Source organism: Nannospalax galili, unplaced genomic scaffold (genome assembly GCF_000622305.1).
Source record: "Nannospalax galili isolate Female #2095 unplaced genomic scaffold, S.galili_v1.0 scaffold2568, whole genome shotgun sequence".
NCBI classification, from domain to species: domain Eukaryota; kingdom Metazoa; phylum Chordata; class Mammalia; order Rodentia; family Spalacidae; genus Nannospalax; species Nannospalax galili.
The window spans coordinates 243,451-256,875 of NW_008357491.1; the positions used below are offsets into that span (position 1 = coordinate 243,451).

General features: G+C 44.9%; 1 protein-coding gene across 2 annotated transcripts in view; it reads left to right on the top strand.

The window, feature by feature from the left end:
- The window catches only part of Tbc1d20 (TBC1 domain family member 20), a 23,163-nt gene that overhangs the window by 1,714 nt on the left and 8,024 nt on the right, over positions 1-13,425 (top strand). Inside the window, exons 2-4 of one of the 2 annotated variants that reach the window (XM_029557198.1) lie at positions 4,191-4,329; positions 8,434-8,619; positions 12,460-12,540. In XM_029557198.1, coding sequence (XP_029413058.1) covers positions 8,520-8,619; positions 12,460-12,540 — 181 coding nt within the window. In that variant the 5' untranslated portion in view covers positions 4,191-4,329; positions 8,434-8,519. The remainder of the gene's footprint in view (positions 1-4,190; positions 4,330-8,433; positions 8,620-12,459; positions 12,541-13,425) is intronic. The other variant, XM_008855134.3, reaches the window with a different exon arrangement.

A 13,425-nucleotide genomic window follows, 5' to 3' on the forward strand; every position in this document is an offset into this window, starting at 1 on the left:
TGATCTTCCTGCCTCTGCCTTCTCCCAGATGTTAGGTTACAGGCATGCCACACCTGTTAGCGTTGTCCTTGTCCTCTCTGTATTGGTTCAGTTTATCAGTCAATATGCTGCTGAAACAGAGCACTAGCATTTTTAAGGAGTACTGTTTTGGTTTGGGTTTTTATGGTGCTCCCCAGCACCATATGTTGAAAACCCAAGTTTAGGAGCTGGAGAGATGGCTCAGTGGTTAAGAGCACTGACTGCTTTTGCAGAGGATGTGGGTTCAAATCCCAGCACCCACATGGCAGCTAACAACTGTCTGTAACTACAGTCCCAGGGGATCTGATGCCCTCTTGTAACCTCCAAGGGGCACTTACATTGCAAGGCAGTATACTCATACACATAAAAAAATGAATGAATAAAGTATTTTTTTTTTTTTAAAAAAAAACCCATTTAACTTCTGTTAAAGACTGTAAAGTCTTCTTGAGTTTCAAGCTTAAACCAAATACTCAGTATGGGATTTTTTTATCCTCAGAAGTTTCCATTATACAATATGTAGACCACTGTAGACCAGATCCAAGTTACTAATTAATTGAGGTTATGGAAAGACAGAAGTGTAGTTGTGTTCTGTTCTTTTTTTTTGAGCAGTGGAGCGGGGGTGGGGTGGGGTCTCACTTAGTAGCCCTGGCTGACCTGGAACTCACTGTGTAGACTAGGATGGCCTCCCAACTCACAGAGATCTGCCTGTCTCTACTTCCTGAGTGCTGTGATTAAAGGCCTGGCCATCTGTGTTAATTTCTAGTAATTGCCCTTCTGTATATCTTAAGTTCCCCAAGATGAGTGATTTTAGAAATACCTTTTACTTTGAGGAGTCAGAAGTCTACTAGGTTTTTTAACCAGAGTTGTCTGAGTTGTTAAACTCTGCTTCAGGCCAGGTGTGCTAGTGCTTGCCTAGGATCTCAGCATGGAGGAGGCTGAGGCAGGAAAATCCTGAGTTGAGCCCAGCCAGAATTATGTAGCAAGATCCTGTCTCAAGAGCTGGTAGGGGATATAGCTCATTGATATACTTGCCTAGCATATGTGAGGCCCTGGGTTCAGTTTTCAGTACCAGGACTGGGAAAATCCTCTGCTCCAGTGGCCTTTATTAAAATAGGCATTGTAGGGTTAGGGGTTAGCTCAGGACTAGCACACACCTACCTGGCATGCACAAGGCCCTAGATTTCAGCCCCAGTACCACACAAAATATGTTGATGATAGTGATGGTGGTGGTGGAGAGTAGGCCAAAGTACCAGTGGTATTTCTTTTTCTTTTTTTCTTTTTATTTTATGTGTATGAGTGTATTGCCTGCATGTATGTAAGTGCACCTATGTCCTGCAGTGTGCACGGAGGTCAGAAGAGGGTGTCAGATACCCCTGGAACTAAATAAATTTACAGATGGTTGTTTGCCATGTGGATGCTGGGAATTAAACCTGGGTCCTCTGTAAGAGCAGCCAGTACAGGCCGGGTGTGGTGGCACACACCTTTAATTCCAGCATTCAGGAGGTAGAGGCAGGTAAATCTCTGTGAGTTGAAGGCCAGCTTGGTGTACATAGTGAGTGAGTTCCAGGTCAGCTGGGGATATAGGGAGACCCTGTTTCAAAAGATTAAAAAAAAAAAAAAAGTAGCCAGTGCCAGTGCTCTTAACCACTGAGCCATCTCTCCAGACCCCCATTTCTTTTGTTGTTGTTGACTCAATTATAGCAGCTGTGTATTGTATAGCCAGACCTAGGATAATCATTGTACTCCATCATGGTTATGATAGAAAATCCTTCACCACAAAGGAATTTGGAAGGTATCTGCTTTAGAATATACAACACACCGCTCTTGTAAGTGAGGCAGTAAAGAAATCTATGTAGATAATTTACCTTAAAATAAATTAGGCAGTAGACATTCACTTTGTTTCCTAGCATCTTGGGTAGCTTTCTGGCTTTTGACTTTGTGAGATAAGTAGGGTGTATATGAACTCTATTATGTGGTCTAGCAGCTGACATCAGTGTGGTTTATATATCTGTAGCTTACTTGAGTCTTTTGCCTTTTTTCTGTTTCACAATGACAGGCTATATATTAGGTGCAAAGTAAAATATTTGTCGGGGTGGCATATGTAGGGGTGCCTTCGTCATCTGTCACAGCTCTTGTGTGGCGATCAGAGGACAACTTTCATGAGTCAGTTCTCCTGCCACCTTGTGGTGTCTTGGTGTGGAACACAGTCTTCCGGCTTGTATGCAAGCACCTTCACCCACCAGGCCATCTTGCTGGCCCTACCACTAAGCTTTAACTACTGGAATGTGAGGTTAAGGAAGGCAGTATCCAGGTGAACAGGCAGTAACTCAAATCCACATCTGAGCACTCTCCTCTGGGAACCATCCAGAGCTGTAAGAATAAGCCAGAGAATTGACAAAATTGTTGAGGATTCTGCAGTGAGTAGCACAGAAGTGTGAAGAAAAGTAATGCCATTTACTATAGGGCAGTGGTCCTGTAGTCCTTCCAGAGGAGCAATAAAAGTCAGATACTGTATTGCACACATATTTATTGAGTTCCCTCAGAGAATCAAAAACTAAATAGTAAGTTTGGGAATGCAGAAGTAAAAGATCTGGAATAGTCTTAGAAGTGTTGGAGCTGTGGTTTGGTCCAGAATTAATGTTTGGCTGTGTCTTTGCCCAAACCTCACAGAAATACAGCAGATTGCAAGCTGTGTTCTTCTCCCCAGGATAGGAACAGTCTCTTGTCCCCCCCATCCCCCACATTGCTGAAAAGCTCACTTGGAATGAGGAGTGTGGTAGAAATGTTTAAACTGAGAAAAATTTTCCACAGTCTTGGCAAAGAGGTCAACAAAACTTCTAAATGTCAGTAGTTTCCCCCAAGCAATCCTTGGGACCACCATCTCAGTGCTCTTTCCTCGTGATGTGTGGTAGGACACTTTGGAACAATTTCAAATGGGGCTGGAGACTGGCTTCAGTGGATAAGAGCACTGGCGGATCTTGGAGAGGACCCTACTTTGGTTCCCAGCACCTGCATGGTGACTAACAACCCTCTGTGACCTCAGTTCCAGAGGATCCACCACCCTCTTTTGGTCTCCGGGGGCATTGCACCCATGGGTGTACTTACATTCAGGTAAAACATACACAAGAAATAAAAATAAAATTCTTTTTTGAAAATTCCACCAATTGCAAATGACTCTTTGTTTTTGTTGTCAGAAGCCAACCCAGTTCCTGCTAGCCTGTGTTCAGAGCAAGTAGTTCACATCATGGAGTGCTTGTGCAGTGTACACAAGGCCCTGAGTTCATCTGCATTGCCAGAAAATCAAAAGTAAAGAAATCTGTTTGTTGCCCATCTTGACCCTCTTGGAATATGTCTAGTCTTTGAAGGATTTGGCCTACAGGGAAAAGCCCAGACTGCAGGAGGAACCAGCCTGAACATCAGCCTCCCTTACTCCTGTCCCTCCGTCCACATCTGTTCTCTCCCTGTGTCTGACCCTGGCTTCTGTCTCTGGGACCTGGTGTTTCACTCATGTGCCACTGTCTTTGCTCACATGCTTTCCTGTGCCAGGAACGCTTTCCTTTCAAAACATTCTTCCATGTGCAAAGGTCTCAGGTACCAGAATCAATTCCTAGCAAAGCCTTTCCTCATTGCCTCAGAAATAATCTTTCCTCTGGGTCTTCATCCCTTCAGGACTCTCTAACATCCTGTATAATTGTTTTCCTCCCTGCTCTGAGCTTCTCAAGGGCTGCAAGGGAGTCATGTTCCTATTTTTACCCCAGTTCAGTGCATCGTACAGGAGAGTCTCATTAAATTGATAGACTGGCAAGTGGATGGGAAGGAGGCAGGTACACCTGAGACGAGCTTGACATACCTCAGAAACATTGGTCTAGAGAGGTACTCTGCTGACAGAGGAGCCTGATTTTTTTTTTTTTTTTAGTGATTTTTAATTAAATCAGCCATTTAACTTAGCATCCACCCTGGACCTAGAACTCTCTTTGCAGACCAGGCCAGGCTGGATCTCATAGAGATCTACCTGCCTTTGCCTTCAGAGTGCTGAGATTAAAGGTGTGCACCACCATGCCCAACCTGACTGTTGTACTCTTGGCCTTACTGTCCACATACCCTGCCTTGTGACATTTTATGCTGTCATGTTGAAATTATTTTGATTTTAACTTACTTTCTTAATGGTACAGGTAACCATGAGATCTGACCACAATATCATCCACTTAGCAAGCCATCCTTCAAAGTAGGTGTCCTGCTTGAAGTCAGAGAGGCTGTGACATTGACCAGAAGAAAAGGACAGACAGCTTCAGATTCCAGCCTGCTTCCTAAGAAAGTTGTTTTTCCCTTTCGGGGGGTTTGGTTTGGTTTGGTTTGGTTTGGTTGAGGCAGGGTCTGTGTAGCTCTGACTGGCCTGGAACTCAGTGTTCTGCCTACTTCTGCCTCCCAAGTGTCAGAATTAGATGCTTGGTGCCACCACAGCCCAACTATTTTGTTTTTGAAATAGGATAGCCCAGGCTGCCTTGAACATGCTATGTAGAGGAGCTGGCTTTGAACTTATAACGCTTTGAATCTGCTGCAAATGTTGAGATTATAGGCATGCACCATCATGCTTGGCCTCTAAAAAAGTAATTTAAACATAATAAACAGACTGTAAATAACAGACAGTCACATATAGTGTAAGCTGCTTTGGGGCGGAGGATATAGTTCAGTTGGTAGAGTGTATGCTAGCATACAGGAAGCCCTGGGTTCAGTCCACTGCATAAAATCAGGTATGGCAGCAGAGGCTGGTGATCCCATCACTTGGGAGGTAGAAGCAGAGGATCAGGAGTTAAGGTAATTCTTGGCTACATAGAGAGTTTGACTAACCCATCTCAAAAAAGTATTTAAAAAAGGGGGACTAGAGAAATGGCTCAGCAGTTAAGAGCGCTGCTCTTCCAGAGGACCTAGGTTCACAACAGTCTAACTCCAGTTCCAGGGGATCTGATGCTCTCTTCTGGCCTCTGAAGGCATCTCGCATACTTGGTGCGCTTATATATTATATACATGAAGGCAAAACACTCATACATAAAATAAAAATTAATGAATAAAAAAATCTGATGTTTAAAATTGTTTTTTAAAGTATAAAGAAATTGTTTTTTTAAAGTATAAAAAGTATAGATAAGACCAGCAGGATGGATCATCTGGTAAAAACACTTGCCATGAGAGCCTGACCACCTGAGTTCAATCTCTGGAACCCATTGTGGAAGGAAAAAAGCAGCTCCTGAAAGTTGTTCTCTGACCTGCACACGTACACATCACACACATCAATGATAATAAATAAAATGTAATTTAATTAAAAAACTACAAGATGTGTAACACCACTTCCTGATAGCCAGTGATGAATGTGGCTTTTTGCGGGGAAGGGGATCTTTTTGAGACAGGGTCTCCCTGTAATCCCAGCTGGCCTGGAACTCACTGTGTAGACGGGCTGGCCTTTAACAGAGATCCACCTGCTTCTGCCTCCTGAGCGCTGGGACTAAAGGCATGCGCCACCATGCCCAGCAAATACGGCTTTTTAAAAATTATTTATTTTTATTTTATGTGTAAGAGTGTTTGCCTGTATGTGTATATATGTACCATGTGTGTGCCTGGTGCCCATAGAGGCCAGAAGAGGGACATCAGATTCCAAGAACTGGAGTTATAGATGCTTACAGTCCCACCATGTGGGTGCTGGGAATAAAATCCTGGTCCTCTGCAAGACCACCCAGGCTCTTAACCACTGAGCCAACTCTCCAGCCCCAAGATTTGTTTATTTTTATTTGTGTTTGTGTGTGCGCACATGCACATGCATTCACACCTGTGCCTGCATGGATTTATGTGGTACCTTTGGCTCTCCTGGAGCTGGAGTTACAGGCAGCTGTGAGCCACCTAATCTCTCTCCAGCCCCAAATGTGGCTTTTGAGAAACAGTCACCTTGTGTACAGTGTCGTGGCCCCTCCAGCCACACTGAAACCCATGCATCCTTTGACACCCACATTTTGAAAATGTCTCCATTTCTGTTAGTATGTATTGGGAGATTTCCATATGGCTTGTCAAAATGTAGTTAGAGTTGAGGGGGCCTCACACACACTCAAAAAGTGCTCTACTACTGTGCTACATCCCTAAGCCTAGTATTGAGTTCTTACATCCCTAAGCCTAGTATTGAGTTCTAAATTTCTTTTTTTTTTTTTTTTTAATGGTCTGGGTCTTACCATAGATCTGGCCAGTCTGGAACTGTCTATGTAGAACAGGCTAGCCTCAAACTCAAAGATCCAGCTGCCTCTTCCTCCTGAGGACTGGGATTAAAAGCATGCGTTACTGTGTCCATACATTTTTTTTTTTCTGTATAAACAGGAAAAAAAGATTTTTTTTCCAGTACTGAGAGTTGAACTGAGGACATTTCCTATGTTAGTAAAATGCTCTACCACTGAGCCCAGAAAAACACTTATACTGAGATAATTATGCTCTGTGAAATATTGGTGGTAAGAACAGGGAAACCAGTAACTGTTAGAGATGCCAGAGCTTACAGAACACTGTCCTTGTAATTCTTTCTTACCTACACAGGATATATCTGTAGTGTTTTACTCATTATGTGATAATTAAATATGTGTAGGTTTCGAAGACAGCAAGAGTGAGGATCAGGGTTTGGATCCCCACTGACACATGTAAATGACAGGTGAACATGGCATTGTACCTGTAATTCAAGTCCTGGAAAGACAGTGACTTGGAATGCCCAGAGCAAGCTGGCTAGTTCCAGCTTCAATTGGGAGACCTTGACTCAGTAAAGTGGAAAGAGGTGGAGGACGACTCCCCATGTCAACTTTGGGTCTCCATGTGCCATGTACATGTGAAAAAGAAGTGAAATGATTTTCCCAAAGTTACAGAACCAGGTAAGTGGCAGAGATCTGTGAGATGTTCACACAACCCTTTTCTACCGCCTCTTTGTTAATGAGCTTATTTTACGGGTGTGTACGTGATGTGTGTTATTAATATTTATGTGGGCATTAATGCCACAGTGCATGTGTGGAGGGCAGAGGACAACCTTGTGGATTGATCTTCTTCCACTTATGTGAGTTCCCAGGACAGAGCTCAGGTCACTAGGCTTGTACTGCAAACACCTTTATCTGCTGCCATTTCACCAGCCCTTTTGCTTCCTTTAAAAACATAATTTTGAGCCAGGCATGGTGGCACACGCCTGTAGTCCCAGCACTTGGGAGGCACAGGCAGACAGATCTCTGTGAGTTCAAGGCCAGCCTGGTCTACATAGTGAGTTCTAGGACAGCTGGGACTACAGGGAGACCCTTTCTCAAAAAGAAAAAAAAAAAAAAAACCACTATAATTTTGTGGGACGTAGTAGTGCAGGCCTTTAGTCCCAGCACTTGGAGGCAGAGTCAGGTCAATCTCTGTGAGTTCAAGGCCAGCCTGGTCTACATAGTGAGTTCCAGGACAGCTGGGGCCATACGGAGACCCTATTTCAAAAAGACAAAAAAAACAAGTAAACAAAAAACAAAACATAATTGCACAAGAGGCAGAGGTAGGAGTATCTCAGATTCAAGGCCTGGGTAAGCTACAAGGTGAGACCCTATCCTAAAAGTAAAACAGCCAGGAGTTCAAAGTCATCCTTGGCTATAATAAAACAAAACAGCCAGACAACTTTCTCTCAGAAAAACTCTGTTCTTGGATTTGTCTTTCTGACTACCTCTTTTCTTTCTCTCAACCCTTATGGCTTAAGCCTATATTAAAATGTCTTTTTATTTTATTTTATTTTATTTTGTTTTTTAAGTAGCCAATAACACACACCAAAAAACCCCAGTTATTTTGGGCTGTGACTATGGTCAGAAGTTCAGGCTTACAAAAAGATCAATTTTTTTCTTTTGGTCTTTTTGAGACCCTGTAGCCCCAGCTGGCCTCAATTTGCTATGTAGACCAGGCTGGCCTTGAACTCACAGAGATCCACCTGTCTCTGCCTCCCGAGTGCTGGGATCAAAGGGATGTGCCACCATGCCTGGCTTAAAAAAAAAAAAAAAAAGATGTAGACCAGGCAGGCTGGCTTCAGTTTTTAAATACATCTTGTAGACAACTTCAAATCAGTTTTAATGTGTGTCTGTTCCTCCAAGGACCCCCAGATTCAGCATACTGAGTTTGAAATTAATAGTGCCTCTAGCTGGTTGTGCTAGCCCAGGCTTGTAATCCCTGAGAAGGACCTCACGTTCAAAGCCAGCCTAGGCTACATAGTGATTGCCTTTGGCCCTGAGACTACACCAGCCAGTGATCTCAGAGCTGTTTAAGAAAATGTGCCTGTTTCACTTCAAACCAGCTAAGAGATAGAACACTAAGTAGAAAACTGCACATGCCGAATGTTACATCATCCTCTGGAGAGCACATTGGTTTTTATTTTTGTTTTTTGTTTCCCAGACTTTAACGCCAAAAGGAAAAAGAAGGTGGAAGAGATACACCAGGCACTGAACAGCAATCCTGCTGATGTGGCTGCCCTCCGACGCATGGCTATCAGCGAGGGAGGGCTCCTGACTGATGAGATCAGGTGCCAAGTATGGCCTAAGCTCCTCAGTGTCAACACCAATGAGCCGCCACCTGTATCAAGTAAGGGGGGGTGAAAGCCTGTGAAAGGGGCTGTGTCAAGTAGGGGGTGGGAGCCCAGAGAGGAGCTTGGATTAGGGATTAGAATATTGTAGGTAGAGGAGTTTATTTAAAATGTCCATTTTGGGGCTAGAGAGATGGCTCAGCAGTTAAGAGCACTGTCTGCTGTTGCAGAGGACCCGGGTTCGATTCCCAGCACCCACATGACGGCTACGAACCGTCCTTAACTCGAGTTCCAGGGGAATCTGACGCCCTCTTCTGACCTCTGTGGCATTGCACTACACGGGTGCACTCACGTGCAGGCAATACACTCATACACATAAAATAAAAATAATAAATAAAATTTTTTTTAAAAAAAAGCTAAGTTCAAAAGTCAAAGAGTCAGGTGGATCTCTGTGAGTTCGAGGCCAGCCTGGTCTACATAGTGAGTTCCAGAACAGCTGGGGCTACAAGGAAACCCTGTCTCAAAAAAGACTAAATAAATAAAATATTTTTTTTTAATGCCCATTTTAGCTGGATGTGGTGGTACATGCCTTTAATCCCAGCACTCTGGAACAGAGGCAGACAGATCTCTGTGAGAGTGAAGCCAGCCTGCCTGGTCTATACAGCAAGTGCCATACCAGCTGGGGTTACAGGAAGACCCTGTCTCAAAACAAACAAACACAAAGCCTGTCTTAGTCCAGACTTGCTTGATTAGAAGTGGGTTATAGTAAACCATTTTAACGGGCAGCCAGCTGGCTCTGGTGCTCTGGTGCAGAGAGGTGACATTTGTGTTTTGTTTTGTTTTTGTGTACTTGAGACAGGGTTAGTGCTGGGATTAAAAGCATGTGCTACCAAACCGGCAAGGGGCAACATGCGAGAAAAAAACTAATATGTTTTCTTATTAGGAAATGCCAGAATCTTTCAGTGTTCCTAAGTCTGCAGTTTTGCTCAGAACTGCTACCTAACTAATTGGCAAGCCATGTCATGAAAGTAAGTCCCTGGGTGGTAGTGAACAGAATAGCACAACCAAGATTTGTCCAATGAATGAAAGATGCCCCAGGGGCAGGAAAGCAGTACTTGGAGGCTATGGGGCCAATCTTGGCTGTGCGCCTGGTGTGTGCCAAATTCTGGAGGTAATTAAAACAACTTGGATGCTGAGAAGTTCAGTGTTGTGGTGCCAAGTGGGTGCCCAGCTGCCACATGTTTCAGTGTTTGGAACTGGCCACCTCAGAGCAGTGGGCTTTTTGTTAGGAGTCAGGTGCTTGCTCAGTCCCGGGATGATGTTCCCCTCAAATTTAAACCACCTCTGTCTGCTAATAAGATGAAGAAAAGAGTGGGGGGGAGTATGAATATGAATGAATCCTTCCCCTGACAGCTGTGGGTGTGGATTGTGAGGGAGATCAACATAGCACTTGCTTTGGGATGAGGGGAATGTGCACTTGTGTATGTGACAAGAAACTCCCTCCTGTCACGTTGTGTTGGACTTGTCAACTGACTACAAGCTTTGTCTCCTCTTCAGTGTCGAAAGTTCTTAGATCCTTTATGTTTATTCCTTTCTGACTAGCTCAGCATGCCTGTGGTTCTCTACATTCACAATTTTTTGAGTACTTCTTTTATTGTTACATTTAATGTGTGTGTGCTCATGCACACATGCACATGCCATAGCATGTGTTTGGAAGTCAGAAGACAACTTACAGGGGATAGCTTTTTCCTTCCACCACATGTAAGCCCCAGGGATTGAATTTAGGTTGTCAGCTTTGGAGGCAAGCTCCTTCATCCACTGAGACATGTCACCAACACTACATTCATAATTTTTTTTTAACAGTTTTTTAAATTCCACTTACTTATTTGGTGGTGGGGAAGTTGTGTGTCACGATGTGCATGTGAATATTAGAGGACAACTTGCAGGAGTTGGTTCTCTCCTTCCACCATGTGGGTCCTGGGGATAAAACGCAGGTCATCAGGCTTGGCAGCAGGTACCGTTACCTACCTCTTGCCAGCCCTACATTCATAATTATTTTTTTGGAGGGGGGTCTTTTTGAGACAGGGTCTCCCTGTAGCCCCAGCTGTCCTGGAACTCACTATGTAGACCAGGCTGGCCTTGAACTCATAGAGATCCGCCTGCCTCTGCCTCCCGAGTGCTGGGATTAAAGGTGTTCACCACCACGCCCAGCTACATTCATAATTTAAAAATTTTTAATTATGTGTATTTATGTGTGTCTGTGTGTGGGTATGTCCACATGAGTGCAAGTGCCTGCAGAGACTAGAACATTGGATCCCAGGAGCTGAAGTTCCAGGTGGTTGTGAACTGCCCAACATGGGTGCTGGGAATCAAATTTGATTCTTCTGCAAGAGTAGTAAGTGATCTTAACCATTGAACCATTTCTCTAGTCCCTACATTCATAATTTTTTATATATATTTTATTTATTTTTATTTTACATGTATGTGTGTATTGCCTGCATGTAGGTAAATGCACCCATGTCATGCAATACCCATGGAGGACAGAAGAGGCTGTCAGATCCCCTGGAACTGGAGTTACCGACAGTTGTTAGCTGCCATGTGAGTGCTGGGATTCGAACCCTGCCTGGTCTTCTGCAAAAACAACCAGTGTTCTTAACCGCTGGGCCATCTCTCCAGCCCTACATTCATAATTTTTAAAGTAGTGCTGTATTACTTTTTATTGAGAAATTACAGTTCTGGGCTGGGACTGTAGCTCAGTGAATAGTGTTTGCCTACCATACATAAGGACCTGGTTTAATCCCAGCACTGCATAAAACTGGGTGTGGTGGCACATGCCTGTAATCCCAACACTGTAGTGGTGGAGGCAGGAAGATTAGGGTTCAAGTTCAAGTTCATCCTTGATACATAGGGAGTTTGAGACCAGGCAGGGCTACATGAGAGCCTAAAGAGAAAGGGAGGGGGATGTATATACTTCTTAAGGTCCAGTGTAAAGTTTTAGTATAAAGTTGTTCCACAGTACCCACTGGGATTTCATTCCAGAGTCCTTCCCATGCTCAAGTCCCTTATAGCAAGTGCCACAGTATTTGCATGCTGAATACATCCTGTGCCCACATTCATAATTCTGCTCAGTCCTCATGGTAACCTGAAAGGTGCATATGGAAGGGAATATCCTCACTTTGGAGATATGGATAGTTCCCTGTGAGGACAGTGGCAGCCCATACAGACCAAGGCCTACTTACTTCTCTGCACACATGTACACCCACACACCCCAGCCATGTTTCTCCTAGACAGTCTCTTCCCTCCTCTTTGCCCATCAGACTTACATGAACAGCATGGGTTTAGAGCTAAATGAGAGATTCCCTGACAAATGTTGTACATTTACTGGTTTTTGGTTTTTATGCTAGTGGGGATCAAATCTAGGGCCCTGCATGTGCTAGGCAAGCATTCTGCCACTGAGCTGTGTCCCTCAGTCTTTTTTTTCCCTCCCCTTTTAATATTTTTATTTTGAGACCAGGTCTTGCTCTGTGGCCTAGGCTGGCTTGAAACTCGTGACAATCCTCCTGCCAGAGCATTCCAAGTACTGGGCTTACAGGTGTGGGCCAGCACCACACCTGGTTGAGTAGCTGGGATTCTAGCTGTACACAGTGTGTGGTTCCAGGTGTTGTGTCTTGAGTCATGTCCCCTTCAGAAAAAGGCTGCTGTGTGTCCTTTAGACCTGGATGTCATTCCAGAACACAGTTTCTGTTGCTGTTTGCTTGTTTTGTGGTGCTGGGATCAAACCCAGGGCCTTGAGCTTGCTAGGCTTAATCTACACTGAGGTACAGCAGAAACCCAAGAAAATTTTGCCCCTTATCTGGCCTCCCAGACCTTCTTATAACAGGCTTCTCTTCCTCTGACAGGGAAGGACCTGCGGCAGATGAGCAAGGACTACCAGCAAGTGCTGCTGGACGTCAGACGGTCTCTCCGGCGCTTCCCTCCTGGTGAGCAGCTCTCTGTTTCACCACATCTGAACAATGCTTTCTGTCCCCCAGCACATGCCTTCTTAGTGCTTGCCTGTGTGGGGCATTTCCTTCCCAGCATCCAAAGGCACTCATGCAGGACTCTACTCTTCAGACACTTGAGTGAGTGCCCTCAGTCTGCTGAGTCATTCTTTGGGAACTGGGTCACTGTCAGATTTTCACTATTGAAGCCTGAACTCCTTTGTGGCTTAGAGATGGTGAGTGAGAGAAATTGCTTTTATAGGTCTTTGTTTCCTGCATGTCCTGGAGGGATTGGTAGAGCCATTGGTCTGACTTTAGAGAGCAGGTTGGTTTGGAATTGGGCCCTACAGGAGATGTTAGTATATTCATTTGAGTATATGGTGTGTATGGTCCCTTGGGAGGGAAGGGAAAGCTGTTCCCTGCATGTTTGTAGAGTCTGTTCCTGAAATTGTCTCCTGCTTTGCAGGACGAGAATGTTTTATTTCCTCAGTGAAGGGAGCTGGGCAGCAAGTGTCATCTGTATGATCTAGCCCTCTCCCCTTGCAACCTACCTTGACTGATGAAGGGAGGATTGCTAAAGGGCACAGGGCCTCTAACCGTGTTGCTGCACTTACCTGGAAGCAGACTCTGGCTTGGACAGATATGGGGCGGGTCGCTTGACCCCCGGCGTGGTGTGTGCGGGCACCCTGGGGTCTCCGCCACACCTGGCTAATCCCGGCGTGAGTCTGGCTGCAGGCGATGTGGGGAGCGCGCCTGGGCTCCCGGGCGCACTCACTCTGGATGTGGCCCAGGGTCAGGTGTGCGTGCACTCTCCCGCTGTGGTTCTGGTCCCATTGGCTAGCCGCTGGTGGGCCTGGCTGGCAGAGGCTCTCTGGAGACAGCAGG